Below are 13,357 nucleotides of genomic sequence, written 5' to 3'. Positions count from 1 at the left end.
CATGGGCTGAGTGTTTGCAGTAAAGAACGCCCAGGTTCCCTCATGGGCTGTGTGTTTGCACAGAGGAATGCCCAGGTTCCCTCATGGGCTGTGTTTCCAGCAGAGGAATGCCCAGGTTCCCTCATGGGCTGTGTTTGCACAGAGGAATGCCCAGGTTCCCTCATGGGCTGTGTTTCCAGCAGAGGAATGCCCAGGTTCCCTCATGGGCTGTGTTTGCACAGAGGAATGCCCAGGTTCCCTCATGGGCTGTGTGTTTGCAGCAGAGGAATGCCCAGGTTCCCTCATGGGCTGTGTTTCCAGCACAGGAATGCCCAGGTTCCCTCATGGGCTGTGTTTGCAGCACAGGAATGCCCAGGTTCCCTCATGGGCTGTGTTTGCCCTGCTCTGTGGGCACTGTGTCTGCATTCCCTGGGGTGAATTCCTGCGTTCCCTTGAGGATGAATTACTGCATTCACTCTATACTGAGCTCTGTGTGCTGATGTCCTGCCAGTGCTGAGGGATACAAGGCTGTCACTAGAGCTGTGCACACATCAGCTGTCTCACTGATTTGGAGCTGGGTGTGTGGGTTTTGTGAAGGAGGAGGATAATCTGCTCTTCCTTTTTGTTCCCTCAGTGTTCCTCCTGCTCTTGATTTATCAAAGAAAACCCAGCACAGACCTTGCTCCTGGGATGGGGCTGCTCTTTCTGCTGGGATTGCCCAGTGCTGCCCACAGCATTGCAATGGAAATCCCTCATTTTGGTTAATGACCTATTGTTGATTTGACAGAAACTTTATGCTGCTGTGGCTGAGGGAACCAAACAAAACCAGAACAGAGAATGAAGCTCATTAAAAATTAGATTGGAGCCTGCTCTAGAGACTGCATTCTGTGTGACCTCCCTAGCTTTACATCAATTCTGTGTAGCCTTTGTCCAAATTTCAAAGTTTTTTTCCCATTCATGCTATACTTTGGGCTCCCTCTGCTGGCTCTGCAGCCAGCTCCTGCTTGGCATCGCTCTGGCCAGGAGGAATATTTGAAATTACTGGGCATAAATAAATAACTTGGGCAGCAGGAGCTCCCCAGCTGACAGAGCTTCCTCTGCCACGACCCTTGTACTGTGTGAGTCTGTGCACTGAGGTGGGCTGGTGCTCCCCAGCTGGGGTCCTGTGAGGTCTGATCCTTCCTGAGGGCATTATCAGGATGAGAAGTGCCATTAATTATTAAGGCTCTCCACGGTGATACCTGATTGCATGCCTGTGCATGCTCTGCCTGGCTGAGCAGCTGCTGACTCAGGGAAACACAGCCATTGCAGGGCTGCTGGGGATGGATGTGGGTGCTTTCTGCTGATGGGAAAGACATTGCTCCTGAAATGACCAAGGCAGCACAGGTGTGATTCCAGATTTATGCCCCTGGGGAGCACTGTCCAAGGCAGCCTTGCTGTGACCAGGCAGATGAACTTCCCTGTCCGAGACATCCATCCCACTGAAACAGCTCATCCAGGTTTGCAGCTGGAGAAACCAAGCACAGCAGATAATTTTCCCTTCTAAATCTGACATCTCTCCCACAAAAACCACTGGCTCGTGCCTGACAGGCTGCTGAGGGAAGAGCAAACAGTGTGTGGGAGGTGACGCTGAGCAAGGGGTGCTGGCAGGGCCCTGCTGGGTGGGTGAATCAGCCTCTTCCTGGGTTTGCTTCCTGCCCTTGGCAGCAGGGCTGGCTGCAAGGACATGCCAGGCTGCCTGGGGGTGCTTGGCTGTGGAGTCATCACTGTGGGAATTGAGGAGCAGCAGCCGTGTCAGGACTGTGAGGGAGCCAAACTGTTCTGATATTAATAAGAAAATCTGCTGTGGTCTTTCTAAGAGTCAGCACAAACCTCAATCAGGATTTTTTCCTGTGGTTGATGTTGATATGAGACCTCCCCATCCCCCAGGACTGCTGGGTCAGCTCAGTGGATCTGGCTGTGCTTTCCCACTGCTCTGGGCCACCCCAGTTTATAGAAAGGGCTGTTGCCTCTGCAGACTCTGGTACATGGGATTTAATCCAATCTTCCCTCAGCTCCCTGCAACCTCACCGAGGAGCCAGCTGAATTACAGCATGTTCCTGGTGATGGATGGGCTTTATACAGAGGCTGTGCTTTTGTAACTAAGGAGATTTTTCTTCTGGGTCACAGTAGTATCAAAATGCAATTTGGAGGCCATTAGGAGACGGTGCCTGTGGACACGGCACGTTGAGTTTCTGATTCAGGGGCTTCCCCAGGAAGGGCAGGTGGCTCATGTGAGTCCTCTCTTCTTCTCTGCTTCTCTGGGAAGGTCAGGGAGCTGCTGCCTTGTCCTGGGGTCAGGAGCTGGAGCCACACTGGTAGGATGGAGCTGCCTGTCCCCAGAGCAGGACAGTGGCATGTCCTCACCCCTGACCACAGCCCAGGTGTACAGGTGTACCCAGGAAGAGGCTACACACAAAAAACCAAAGGCATAAACCTCAGGGACCCCTCATGAGAGTGGGGGACTTTCAGCATCACTGTTCCATCTCACTGGTACAAATGCAAACTGAAATTGCTTTCCTTGAGGAGAATTTTAACACTGATAAGTTGTGTTTACCTGCAGTGACCTTTTAGTGCTGAGCTGTGGGGCCTCTCTGCTGGGGCCACCTGCTTTTTCACATTATCTGTGTGTGTGGGGATGAGCATCAGAAGGTCATAAGAGGCCAGGCTCATGTTTTGGCCAGAGGGCATCCAAAACCACCTGTGAGCTCTGATAATTGAGAGTGTTCCATGTGAATTCTTGCTCCAAATGTTCTGCTCCAGTTCCTGCTGCTGAATGTTTGCTTGTTCTCCTCTCTGTTCCTCAGGCACCTGCCTGGAGTGCCAGGAGAACACGGAGGGGGAGCACTGTGAGCTCTGCAAGGAGGGTTTCTATCGGGGCACCCAGCCTGCCCACGGCTGCCAGCGCTGCCCCTGCTCCACTGTGGCATCCACTGGCACCTGCCACTTAGGTGAGGCTCTTGTTGTGCTCTAATTCCTCATAATGAAGGTTCTCTCCTCAGTTACATTGCCCCTCAGAGTGTGTCAGCCCAGCAAGGTGTTTTCCAGCCTGTGGAGCTCCTGGTTGTGGGCACTGGAAGCAGTACCTGCTGTGATGGGTCCCTGGTGCTTGTGTTGCCTCTCGTGAGAGCCGCTGTGCAGGGGAGGGATCAGAATCACAAAATGGTTTGGCTTGGAAGGGATCTTAAAGCCTGGTTCCAGCTCCCAGTGTGTTTCTGCACTCTGCTCTGAAGAACCTGCAGAGTTTTGCAGAGAAGCTGCTGAGCTTGTGGCAGCCAGGAGGGGGGCAGGAGTTGCTCAGCAGTGCCATGTAGCCCTCCAGACTTCTGAGTCTGCTTCTGAACATCTCCATGGGACTCCATGCAGAGATTCTCCAATGTAACTGAGACAAGTCAGAGCTGTAATAGTCATATCTAAGGCTTTTTTTAACATTTCCCTGATCAATTTTGCAAGCAAGCTGCTTCTGGCTTTGTATAGGCCCAAAAGTTCCTTTGGATTGGAAGCATCCCTGATACAGTTCCAGCTGTTCTCTGAAATTGCCTGCTTGAGATGGAAATGTTCAGGAATAATAATTTATTTCCTTAGCAACGTGCTGAGTTTGCTCTGTGAGATTGGTACAAGGCATCAAAACTCCCCATAGCTGTTTTTTCCCCTACTAACAGAGAAAGTGCTGCAGTTCAGAAGCTGTGTTTTCAGCTCAAAATTTGAGATTGGTCAATACTTGTGACTGCTGATTTTTGTCAGGGTGCCTTGTGGTCAGCCCCACAGAACAAACCCCACAGAACAAGCCCCACAGAACAAACACAACAGAACAAGCCCCACAGAACAAACTCAACAGAACAACCCCCATAGAACAACCCCCACAGAACAAGCCCCATAGAACAAGCTCCACAGAACAAACCCCACAGGACAAGCCCCACAGAACAAACCCCTCAGAAAAAGCCCCATAGAACAAGCCCCACAGAACAAACCCCTCAGAACAAGCCCCACAGAACAAGCCCCTCAGAACAAACCCCTCAGAACAAGCCCCACAGAACAAGCCCCTCAGAACAAACCCCTCAGAACAAACCCCTCAGAACAAAGCCCTCAGAACAAACCCCTCAGAACAAACTCCACAGAACAAACCCCTCAGAACAAGCCCCACAGAACAAGCCCCACAGAACAAACCCCTCAGAACAAACCCCTCAGAACAAGCCCCACAGAACAAGCCCCACAGAACAAGCCCCTCAGAACAAACCCCTCAGAACAAGCCCCACAGAACAAGCCCCTCAGAACAAACCCCTCAGAACAAACCCCTCAGAACAAAGCCCTCAGAACAAACCCCTCAGAACAAACTCCACAGAACAAACCCCTCAGAACAAGCCCCACAGAACAAGCCCCACAGAACAAACCCCTCAGAACAAACCCCTCAGAACAAGCCCCACAGAACAAGCCCCACAGAACAAGCCCCACAGAACAAACCCCACAGAACAAACTCCACAGAACAAACCCCTCAGAACAAACCCCTCAGAACAAACCCCACAGAACAAACCCCTCAGAACAAACCCCACAGAACAAGCCCCACAGAACAAACCCCTCAGAACAAACCCCTCAGAACAACCCCCACAGAACAAACCCCACATCAGGGGTGTCTCTGCAAGGGCTGTGCCACATCCCTGCTTTGCTTTCTGTGTTCTGCAGAGCCTGGTGAGAGCGTTCCGAGGTGTGACCAGTGCATAGAAGGGTACACTGGCCTCAACTGCAACCAGTGTGACAAGGGCTACTACAACTCAGACAGCATCTGCACGAGGTGTGAGTGCAATGGGAACGTGGACCCCGCGCTGTCCCCCAGCGTGTGCCGGCCCGACAGCGGCGAGTGCATCGGCTGCCTGTACCACACCACGGGCTTCCACTGTGAGCTCTGCCAGGAGGGCTACACCAGGGACTCCCAGGGCACCAACTGCACCAGGAAAGGTAAAAATGCTGCTCGAGTCAGTGGCAAGGCTCACTGTGCAGCTGGACAAAGGTTGGAGAGGGAATGCTGGTAATTGTTTGTGTTAGTTTAGGTTCGTCTGGACTCTGGCGCAGAGAAGAAAAGCAGATCTTTGTAACAGAATCACAGAATGAACTGGGTTGGAAAAGACCTTAAGGATCACCTAGTTCAACCTATGGCCTAACACCTCCTCATCAATTAAATCATGGTCCAGGCTTTTTTAAACACATCCAGGGACGGTGACTCCACCACCTGCAATTCCAGCACACAGTTGTTGGTGCCTCCTGGCCTTGAAGGGTGTTTCAGAGTTAGCTCTCTAACCACCCTGATTCCAGACCCTGGCAGGCATTGCTAGTGAGCAAACTGGAAAAAACTCAATCTATTTGTAATGTATTTAATGTACAATGAGAGAAAATGGTTCTGGAGTTGCTCCTTCAGTGGTTATCTGGAGGTTGGTTTTCATGGTGGATGTCCAACACCATGCATGGAAGCATTACCAGTGTGATGTATTAGATGAAAGAACCCAGAGTTCAGGGAAGTATTTGGGCACAAATTTGTCCTTGTCATGGGCAGAGATTCAATTCAGATCTTCCATCAGGAGCTAATGTGGTTTTCACTCCTGTGCTGCTCACTTGGGTGTGTAATCACAGAGTCCTTCCCTGCTCAGGGAGATGATCAGTACAACAAAGTTGGATGCTCATTAGCTGTAGCAGGGCTGGAAATGGCGATTTTACATCAGCTCATCCATGATCTGGATTTGTTTAAAAAAAGACTGGACATGGCACTTGGTGCTATAGTCTAGTTGAGGTGTTAGGGCATAGCTTAGTCTTGATGCTAGAGGTCTCTTCCAGCCTCATTATTCTGTGATGCTGTGAAGGCACATAGAGAGGATATTCAAAGGACCAAAGCGAGTGTTTTCAGCCCCAGAGCAGGTGGTGCTCCTGCTGCCATGGGGTGGCACAGCAGGACTCACCCTGGTGCACGGTGGCTCTGTGCCACCCAGCCAAGCACTGCAGCCTTCCCAGGGCCGGGTGTGTGGCCTCCTGCCAGAGCTGCTCCACTGCAGGAGGCAGCAGCAGCTCTGAGGGCCGGCGCTTCAATCAAGCAGCTGGATGTGAGGCTCCTGTCAAAGCTGCCAAAGCAGCCCATTGAGGGAGCAGCTGCTGCTCTCAAGGAGCTGCTCTGGGACATCTGGAGGGCTGGCAGGGCCCCGGGAGCAGAACAGGCAGCGCCGTGTCACGGCCCGGAAGCGGCGCCGGGGCCAGAGCCCCGCACTTCACCGCGACCATCCTGGGAGTGCCAGGAAATGTCTTCACCCCAGGCCTCCCTGCCAGCCCTGAGCTGATGCTGACTCACACATAAAGCCAGAAAAGTGCTGTTTCCTTGCTGGTGAATCAGCCATTGTCTCGGTTCTGTTTTTTCCCTACTTACAGCTTTGCCAGGGATTGAGTGTTGGTGAAGGAATTTGGAAATGATGACTAAATTCCTCATGCCCTTTTCCCAAAGCCAGAGGTTTTCCAGGAACTTCTTGCTCCTGTCGTGTTGCTTCCTATTGCAAAATTTTGCCTGTCATGCCATGGAGAAATGGCATTCAGCACCCTGAGTGTCCTTATCAGCTTGAGGGAACAGAGGAGCTGCTGCAGGGAGGGGACTCTGAGCAGAACCTCAGTCAGGTGTGTGATGCCCCTCCAGAGGAATTTCTTTCTCAGTTGCCTGAACTGGGAATGTGACAGCCCAAAGTTAACTTGTGGGAGTTCCCCTGAGGGCCCGTGGCAGGACATGTGCTGAATATTTCCAGCTCCTGTTGCCATTGGAGATGGAACTTAGTGCAAAATTAGTCCTTCGGAAGTGACTCTGCTCCTCAGTCATAATTAGGAGATGTTCAGGAGAGCTGGAAGCTGGATCTGTACAGCATGGCACCATCAGCTGTAATTGCTGCAGCTGTACATGGATTTAAAATGAAGTTGCTTTTCTCTTGGCAGGAAGAGAGTGGGAAAGAGGATGCAGAGAGTCCTGTGGAGCAATAGGTGCAGAGAACATTCTGGCTGATTGAGGCTTCAGCTTGTGGAGTGTTCCTGTTGCCTGAACTTGAGACTCTAAAATAGATCAGGTTATTCATGTGAGGAAATGCTTTATTAGCTACATTTGTGAGCTTAATGCTACAGATTTGTGGTGCTCTCTGAGGCCTGTAGCTCAGCAGGTTTGATGCAGGCGTAATGAATTCACATCCCACTTCTGAGATCTCAAGGTTATCCTGACTCCTGAACTGAGAAGGGAGTTTATCCATGGCTGCAGGAAGCAAGGCAGGTTCTTGTCTATTTAGGAAAAGACAGAGCACAGTCTGGTAGTTCTCATGTTCTGATCCTTCCTGTGGGCACCTATGCCAGCAGCTGAAACCAAACCAGGATCCCAAATGGCCTCTGGTGTGTTCAAAAGCTTCTGAAGGACATCCACAATCTTTTTTTGTTGAGATTTGGTGACCTCCTGCTTCTAGCTGTGTAGACTGGGGATCTCCATGTGGTTGACTTTATTCAAAAGCAGAACTGAGGTTATTTTGCCCTTTTACCTAAAATGGTGCAAACACTGAACCCACTGCAAAATGCTGGGATGGCTGAGTACTTGTGGTTCATTTCTTCAGTTTTGATCTTCTTGTTTGTACAAGTAGAAATAATAATACTGAGAACAAAGTCCAACATCTGGTGCACTGGTTGTGAAGGGTTTAAGCTCCTGGAGTTGCTGTGTCTGAGTGTGCAGCCCACACAGACACCAAGGGACATGCTGGTTCAGAGTCTGAACTTGCTGAGCTTGGTAAAGCCCCATTTTCCTGCTCTGAACAGGAGCTGGGCTGGGACTTGCTGTCATCATGAGCTCCTGTATGAACATTGAATCATGACTGCTGTACCTGTCCCTCAGCACCAGGCCTTTCAGAGCAGTCCTGTGGGTACTTAGCACACAGCATTGTATTAAAAAAACCCCACACACCTCCCTGGACAGAGATTTTCTAAACTGCTTTGAAAAAATACCACTTTAGCAGTGTAGCCTTAATTGCCATAATAACTGTGATGTAAATGTCAAATCTCTTACATTTGTGTTCGATTTTCAGCTCAGCAAATTTTTTTATTGATCATTTTTTAATTTGTTTTGTAGAAGTCACTCCAGAACCAAGGGAGTTTACAACTTCTGCTCCAAATACCACCAAGGCCACATCCTTTTCCACGGCAGTGCTAAACAGTACTTTGTCACCAACAACTCTACAGACAATATTTCCTATAAGCTCCTCTGACAACAGCACCTCTGCTTTCGCCGATGTTTCATGGACTCAGTTTAACATCATTATTTTGACAGTGATCATCATTGTTGTGGTCCTGCTGATGGGCTTTGTGGGTGCTGTCTACATGTACCGTGAGTATCAGAACCGAAAACTGAACGCTCCCTTTTGGACCATTGAGCTCAAAGAGGACAACATCAGTTTCAGCAGCTACCACGACAGCATTCCCAACGCTGACGTGTCGGGGCTGCTGGAAGATGATGGCAATGAGGTGGCCCCCAATGGACAGCTCACGCTGACGACTCCCATGCATAATTTTAAAGCTTAAAAAGTCATCCAGCTATTCCAAAGTTTGCTTCTCAAAAAGTTCCAGGGCTTGTGGAAGGGGTGTCGGGATCCGTGCCAAGGCTCCGCGCAGAGGAATTTGCTCTTCAGATGCTCTCTGGTGCAAGGCGTGCTGGAGCTTGCAGGTGAACAGGAGACAGTGTGGTACACCTGAATTTCAGGTAGTGTGGTGAAATGCACTCAGTGTTCTCCATAAAGATCCATAGAATTCACTGTTGTTATAAACTGAATTGAAGCTTTTTTTATGAAGAGGTGGTGGGGTGGAGAGAGCAGAACCCAATGAGGAGTCAGAAGCTACTTGGTTTCCAGCCAACCCAACACTTGTGTCTTCATCCTTTAGTTTGAGAAGTAGCTCATGAATTAACAGTGGAATTTCAGGAAACAGATCTTTGGAAAAGCATCATCTTCATTCCTGACAGAAACTTATTTGAAAAGGAGAACAAAAAAAAAGGGAAGTAATTGTTCACTGTACTACCAAAAGGCAAGTAGGAGGAGTGAGGTGCACACTGAAAAAGTCACCATTATTTGTTCCCACTAAGCAGGGAAATGGGAAAAAATCCTAAGAACATTTGAGTTAGGGAAGAGACTAAGCTTTTCCCTTTCTGAGTATTTATACAGGGTGATGATGCTATTAAGACATAGCAATCCATTTTTTTCTAGAAGGAGTTAATGAACTTGTATAGTTTCTGTGCAAGGGAAGACGACAAGACATCTCAGGGTTGCCATGTAAAAATAAAAGCCAGGCTTACTACCCTACCCTGATAGAAATGGTGTGTTCTGTATATAAAATGTAATATATCTTCTTGGAATTGTATTTGTAATTATTTGTAAAAAAGACAAGCAACCAACTGACCAACCAAAAATCCCCAACAACAAAACCATGAGCCCCTCCCCAACCTCCCCCACTCCCCAGGTCATGTTTTATCCTCTAGGTTTTAATTGTACAGCGTTAGTGACATTGTTTAAAAAAGAAAAAATCATGAGGATTGTTCAAAATACTGTAAATGAGATGGCAATATTGTTGGAGCTGGGCCTCTGGCAAACACCAACTGCTTAAAGCTTTTCTTCCACTGTCATTGAATAACTTCTTTTTTAGAGAAAATGTGAGTGCTCCCTACTTGTATCTTGTCAAATTTTGCCATTCCTTCAAATACAGAGTGAATACCAGTGTTGCCATGACTAGGGCTGAGTAGGTGTCCAAAAACTGGATGCACCAATGCATTCCTTGCTTTTAAGTCTCTCTACAAAATGCAAATACACTGTCACAGCCACCCTGAGAGCCTGGGCTCGTTGGCTGAGGTTCTCCCAAGTGGGTGCTCATCGTGTGGAGGGATCCCAGTGCCATCCCTGCTGAGCTGACACGGCAGAGGGGACGTGCTGGAGGGCTGAGCTCAGCCCCTTGGCCTCCTGAGGGCCAGAGGTCTCCTGGATTTGGGTGGGAGCAGCTTTGGGATGAGGAGCTCGCAGGACCTGATGTGAATTTCGAGGCTCGGAAGGTAAAAGGCACAGATGGTTTTGGAATTTAAAGTAGCACAAGGTGGTGGTGGGGAATGAGCTGTTAAAAAAGCACTGCAGGGAACAGGTTTTACAGATTGCCCTGGTTTTGGTGGGAGGCTGGTGGGCTGTTAGCAGAGAGAACAACTGACAGGCAGCACTGCACAGGAGGTCACACCATGGAGCTCCTGTGGTACCTGCAGTGTGTGTACCTTGGGGTAGGGGCTGTGCCATCTCTCCCACCTCTGGAAATGAAACTACTGCATGGAAACAGGGCAAGAAACAAATATTTCCCCTCACTCTTGCCCAGCCTCAGAGGTGCAGCTGCATTGCTGTATGGTGGGCAATGGTGAGACAGAAGCTGGTGGATGTATCCTCTGAGCCCGGAAAAAGTGAATATTTCTCCAGATGAGAAATGGTAGAGAGAACATGTTGGTTATTTACTTGTTTTCAGTGCTGTGAGGAGGTTTCTCTTACCTTTGGAAACCTGGCAGGGGGGGAAGTAGGTGATTCAAACACAAGCTCAAAGATGGCATTTCTGCCTCAAAAACTTGCTGCCTGATTTAAACTTGAGGCATGGCAAGTCAGAATGAAAATTGTTGAGGATGACCAAGGGAAATGGTGAGGGCAGAATGTGGAATTGCATATAAAGCAAAAAAGCTGATGGAAAAGCTCCTGTTGCCTGCAGTGGGCCAGGGTGAGGTCCCATATTTCAGGTAATAAATCTGGCTCCTGTCATTCAGAGCAGTGTTACTTTTAGCTATAAAACGGGGGAGGACTGGAGGAGAAAATCTGGATATTGCTAAATTGCTAATCCTTGAGTTACTCATCAGACTTTTAAAGAGCAGGATGGTGACAAGACAGAAAATTTCCTGGAAGTTGTAATTATTTAGAGGTGCTGATCCAGTGATACACTTGCACTTGGTCACTTCATGGGCTGAGGAAAGGTAATTTAGGAAGTGTTGGTTTCTGGGACTGATGCTAGCAAGCAAATCGAAGGACAGGTTGTTCACTTTAATGTTTCTAAAATACTTTAGCAGATTTTTTAATCTCTGCCACAAAACACCTCTTCCTTAAATTTTGCTGTGACTGTGGGCTGCTTTGTAAGAGGAACAGGCTTGGATTTTGTCTCACTGTAGAAGGAGGGACCATCTGCTCCAGCAGAGCGTGGGCTCAGGTGCTGAGCCCTCCTGGTCCCTGCCTGCCACAGCACAGGGAGGTGTTGGCATCTGGGCTGCTTGTGACCTCCAAAGGAATCCAAAGGCTTTGTGTTTGGGAAGAGGAGGAGTCAGGATGCCCTGCAGGGTGGGACAGCTGCTGCCTGTGGAGTGCACAGCTGGATGAAGGGATGGAGACAGCCTGGAGATGTGATGGGAAGCTTGGATGGACCTGACTGCCCGGATTTGGATGGCACAGGATGTTCCTGAATAGCGAGGATGTGGCACTGGCACCGTGCTTGTCAAGTGGCAGAATGACACAGCAGCCACCCAGGCCTTGGCACACAGGAGCAACAGTAATAAATGGAGATCAATGCCTCAGCAGGGAAAGAATAAACAGCTTCATGTTTGCCTTTGGTGATGTGAGATCAGCTCATCCGTGCTCTTATCAGTTCCCCTGGCAGCACAGGAGGGGAGGAAGAAGCTGAGCTGGTTCTGTCTCCAGTCACCTTGGGCTGGGTTGTACCTGGAGGGGTGGCAGAGCTCAGACACTTGTGCCAGGAGGCCACCAGCACCATGCTGTGTGCCATGGCTTGTCATGAGGCTCCCCAGGGGCTGAGCTGTGTCCTGAGGGTGGGGTAAGGGCAGCAAAACCAGAAGTGGGCTCTCAGGGCTGTGTTGAGGCCCAGCTGAGCAGCCAGTGAGGCCAGGGGAGGGCATCTTGGTGACTTGTGGGGCTGAGGTGGCAATGAGGCACACGAGGTGTTCCTGATGGCCCCTGCAGCACCTTCTGCCTGGGAATGCTGCCCAGCTGCTGGGCTGGCACAGGGAGGGCACTCCTGGCATGGGACAGCAGCTGCAGGGCAGAGGGCAGGTGTGACAGGGCAGGGGATGGTGGATGTGGGACAGCAGCTCCAGGCACCGTCCCTGGCAGGGTGACGGCCCAGCTGGTCTGGCTGGGGTGAGCCCAGCCCGGCTGTAAAGGCAAAGGGACAGAAGGAGCAGATGAAGGGCACAGAGCTGGGGTTTGGGGCAGCCTGCAGGGATCTCAGCTTGGGGGAGCACTTGGAGAGCAGCAGACATGCAGAAAAGTGGTTGAGCTAATGAGGAGAGATGATCTCCAATCTCGTGGACCACTGTAGCTGGAAATAGCTACGAGGAGCATTAGCCCTGGGGAGCTGTCAGGAGATGTCAGCCACTGGAATGATAATTCCCTTGGACCAGGCTGAGCAAACTTAGCAGCCATTTAGGAGAGAGGAGGGGAAATATCCAGCACCCATCCTTCAGGTATCCTTAACCACTGCTGTGCAGCATCATCCTCTTCAGTGTTACAGACAATGTAAATGTGGCAGAAAGTTTGCACAGTCTCCTTTAAATAAAGGATATAAAAATAGTTTTCTCTTTAAAGTGAAGTTTTAGAGTGAGCTCCCACAGGACTCTGCTCTTTATGTGTCAGAGGAATGGATTAAAATAAGAAAAATGTGGGCCTTAAAAGTTGTACTTGCTCCCATCTGAAACCCATCAGTCTCACTCTGCATCCAAATACAGCGTCCCCCAAGCATATGCTATGCTTACAAATGCATTTCTAAAAAGAAAAAAAAAAGTGTATGATTTGAATATATGTCAGAATTTATACAGAAGAATGTTATTTAAAATGAATAAAAATAAATGTATATAATTTGTATCTATGCCACTTGGATTTTTGCATTTGTGTTTTTGTTCATTGAATTTCAGCAAGAGTCTTCCCAGTGACAGAAAGGATTGAATCCAATCTCATCCCAGTAATAACATTTGTTCCAAGAGAATTACTCCTTCATTATGCCCCTGAATGCAAGATGAGAACCAAGGCACAAAAATGTTTTCTATCACAGATATTCATAAGCACAGTTGACATTCTGTGTCGGAAAATCCAGCTAAAAACTGAGCCCTCTGATCTCTAGTGTTTGCTATGAACCATCCCAGCCCTCAGCCGTGGTTGGGAGCCCCGCTGGCAATGACTGTGTTCCCACTGTTTTCTGTATCATTCACATGGACACATTTTGTCAGAGATGTGAATCACTAACAGGGAAACCCTCAGAGCAAAGCTGGAAATGGGATGAGGAT

At 49.3% G+C, this 13,357-nt stretch overlaps 1 protein-coding gene across 1 annotated transcript in view; it reads left to right on the top strand.

Moving 5' to 3' along the window:
• MEGF9 (multiple EGF like domains 9) overlaps nt 1–12,953 on the top strand; it is a 52,392-nt gene extending 39,439 nt beyond the window's left edge. The window contains exons 4-6 of the mRNA XM_058038507.1: nt 2,826–2,969; nt 4,699–4,971; nt 8,138–12,953. Coding sequence (XP_057894490.1) covers nt 2,826–2,969; nt 4,699–4,971; nt 8,138–8,586 — 866 coding nt within the window. The 3' untranslated portion in view covers nt 8,587–12,953. The remainder of the gene's footprint in view (nt 1–2,825; nt 2,970–4,698; nt 4,972–8,137) is intronic.
• The last annotated feature ends 404 nt before the right edge of the window (nt 12,954–13,357 follow it).

Source organism: Melospiza georgiana, chromosome 20, assembly GCF_028018845.1.
Source record: "Melospiza georgiana isolate bMelGeo1 chromosome 20, bMelGeo1.pri, whole genome shotgun sequence".
Lineage (NCBI taxonomy): Eukaryota > Metazoa > Chordata > Aves > Passeriformes > Passerellidae > Melospiza > Melospiza georgiana.
Note: the sequence above shows the minus strand (reverse complement) of the source record. Positions and strands in the feature narration are given on the sequence as shown.